Source organism: Saccostrea cucullata, unplaced genomic scaffold (genome assembly GCF_032062105.1).
Source record: "Saccostrea cucullata isolate Sc308-1 unplaced genomic scaffold, CSIRO_AGI_Scuc_v1 ctg14600, whole genome shotgun sequence".
Taxonomy (NCBI): Eukaryota; Metazoa; Mollusca; class Bivalvia; order Ostreida; family Ostreidae; genus Saccostrea; species Saccostrea cuccullata.
In genome coordinates this window covers 576-2,510 of record NW_026919232.1, presented here as the reverse complement: position 1 = coordinate 2,510, position 1,935 = coordinate 576, and the positions used below count along the sequence as shown (strand labels likewise).

Genomic DNA, 1,935 nt, shown 5'->3' with positions numbered 1-1,935 from the left:
AATTTCTTATATAAACCAGAGAACAAGAATCATTGACTAGTATTTCAAATCTTGCGTTTACATGCCCCTGTGAAAACAAGAAAGGCAATGGATTCCGATCAGATTTTGTTTATACTGTTGATGTCAATTTTCGCTACGTGCGGAATCATAGGGAATATTCTTATTATTCTTGTGTACTTTATCAAGAAACATTCTTTTGTGGTACGGAAGTATATACTAACTCTGTCAGTAGCAGACTTGGTTATCAATCTCATTATTGTTCCCTATACCATCTTCTTTGAATTCAATATGGTGACCAATGACGTCATATGCCATGGAATGGAGGTTGTGCGACATAGTTCAGTGGCATTCTCCAACCTAATTTTGATTTTGATCGCCGGAGAACGTTTATTGCTGGTCTGGAAACCAATGAAAAAATATGTTACCGCAAAAATGAAAACTATCTTTATTCTGGTTCTGCTGTTGATATCGGTAATTTGTTCTATTCCTGCAGCACTTATTATTGAAGTGGCACCTCACAGTAACGATGCATCCAAAAATGAGACAAACCAACCGAAAGTCTTCAATCATGGCACCGAGACATCGGAAACATTTTGTTGGTATACAACAACTACTTTGGGCGATAATGGTAGCAAAATTTATAGGGACTTCCTGTCCACCATGATATCAGCTGAACTCCTGCTCCTGATAATAATTTATGTCATTGTCTACGTAATTCTTTATACACACAAGAAACGTATTCGGCATTCAGTTTCGCATTCTACTGGACAGCCATCAGAAAATCCACAAAAACTTGAGGAGAGGCGGGAAAGGGGAATATTGAACAAAAGTACTAATGGTGACAGTATTGAAACTTATTCACCAAGACCAGGAACCTGTCCAGAACCAAACACAGAGGAGGGATCGGCTGCACACTCGAGAACAGAATCACCTGTTGAAGGAGTGACGTCATCTCAGGAGGACGGTCTTCAAATCAGTCAAACAAGGAAAAATAAAGTTCAAAAGCGAAAGAAAATACTTCGTTTCTCTAAAAGTACATCTTATGTTCGAACCAAAACCTGGACCATGATGTTCGTGTGTACATTTATTTATCTAATTTGCTGGATTCCTTTTTTCTTTGCTATTTTTAATATATATGACAGTTTGGTGTTTCGATACTTCTTTTTTCTTGGGCACGCAACAAATCCTATTGTATATAGTGTGGTTAACAAGAAAATCAGACAAGGAATCGCGGATATTTTAAAGAAATTCAACATATGTCTTTGAGGATGGACATGTATTTAATGCTTATTACTCCTATTTCTTTGTTGTTTTTTTTAATTTATAAATGTCTCAAAACTACCTCTAATAATGTTGCGTTTATAACTTGATATGTTTTTTTTTTTAAATTTTGTTATCTGTATTGTATATTTTGCATTATTATGTTTTATTTCATTTTTTTTATTATATGATTTCTAAAATAAATGCTTTAAAAAATTTCAATATATTTTTTACAAGCAGCACCGATTTACATGAACGTATATCATGTGGTGCATTTATCATACATATTTAAATCTTTATTCAACTTTCTGAAAATCTAATTACATTAAGGGTAAACAGAGGATAAACAAATTCCTTATTTTCATTTGAAAATGAAAAAAAAGCCGCAGCCTATAAAATTAAACAATACCTGTTAAAAATATGTTTTAAACTAGAGGTACTGTGAGCGATGAGCTCACTAAATGATACCCCCGCCTCCCATATGAATAAAATGGCAGTGTCCATGTTTTGCTCTAGAAAACCCAAAATATATATATATGTCTGATCAAAAAGTAAAATAGGAGGTGCACAATGGCAATATGTAATAAAGATTCTGTGAAAGTTTCATTAAATTTGCAGATAAGAGATGGTACCTCAAAGCGTAACGACGGACGAGACGAACGGACGGACGAAAAT

General features: G+C 34.2%; 1 protein-coding gene across 1 annotated transcript; it reads left to right on the top strand.

Moving 5' to 3' along the window:
• The first annotated feature begins 279 nt into the window (after positions 1 to 279).
• On the top strand, positions 280 to 1,322 carry LOC134282879 (alpha-2Db adrenergic receptor-like). The gene has a single exon (XM_062765281.1). It carries the CDS (start codon positions 289 to 291, stop codon positions 1,264 to 1,266), a length of 978 nt encoding a protein of 325 aa, XP_062621265.1. The 5' UTR covers positions 280 to 288; the 3' UTR covers positions 1,267 to 1,322.
• Positions 1,323 to 1,935: the final 613 nt, after the last annotated feature.

What these genes read in the sequence shown, in the direction of transcription:
- LOC134282879 (XM_062765281.1), top strand. Translation starts at nt 289, where the DNA reads ATGGTGACCAATGACGTCATATGCCATGGAATGGAGGTTGTGCGACAT.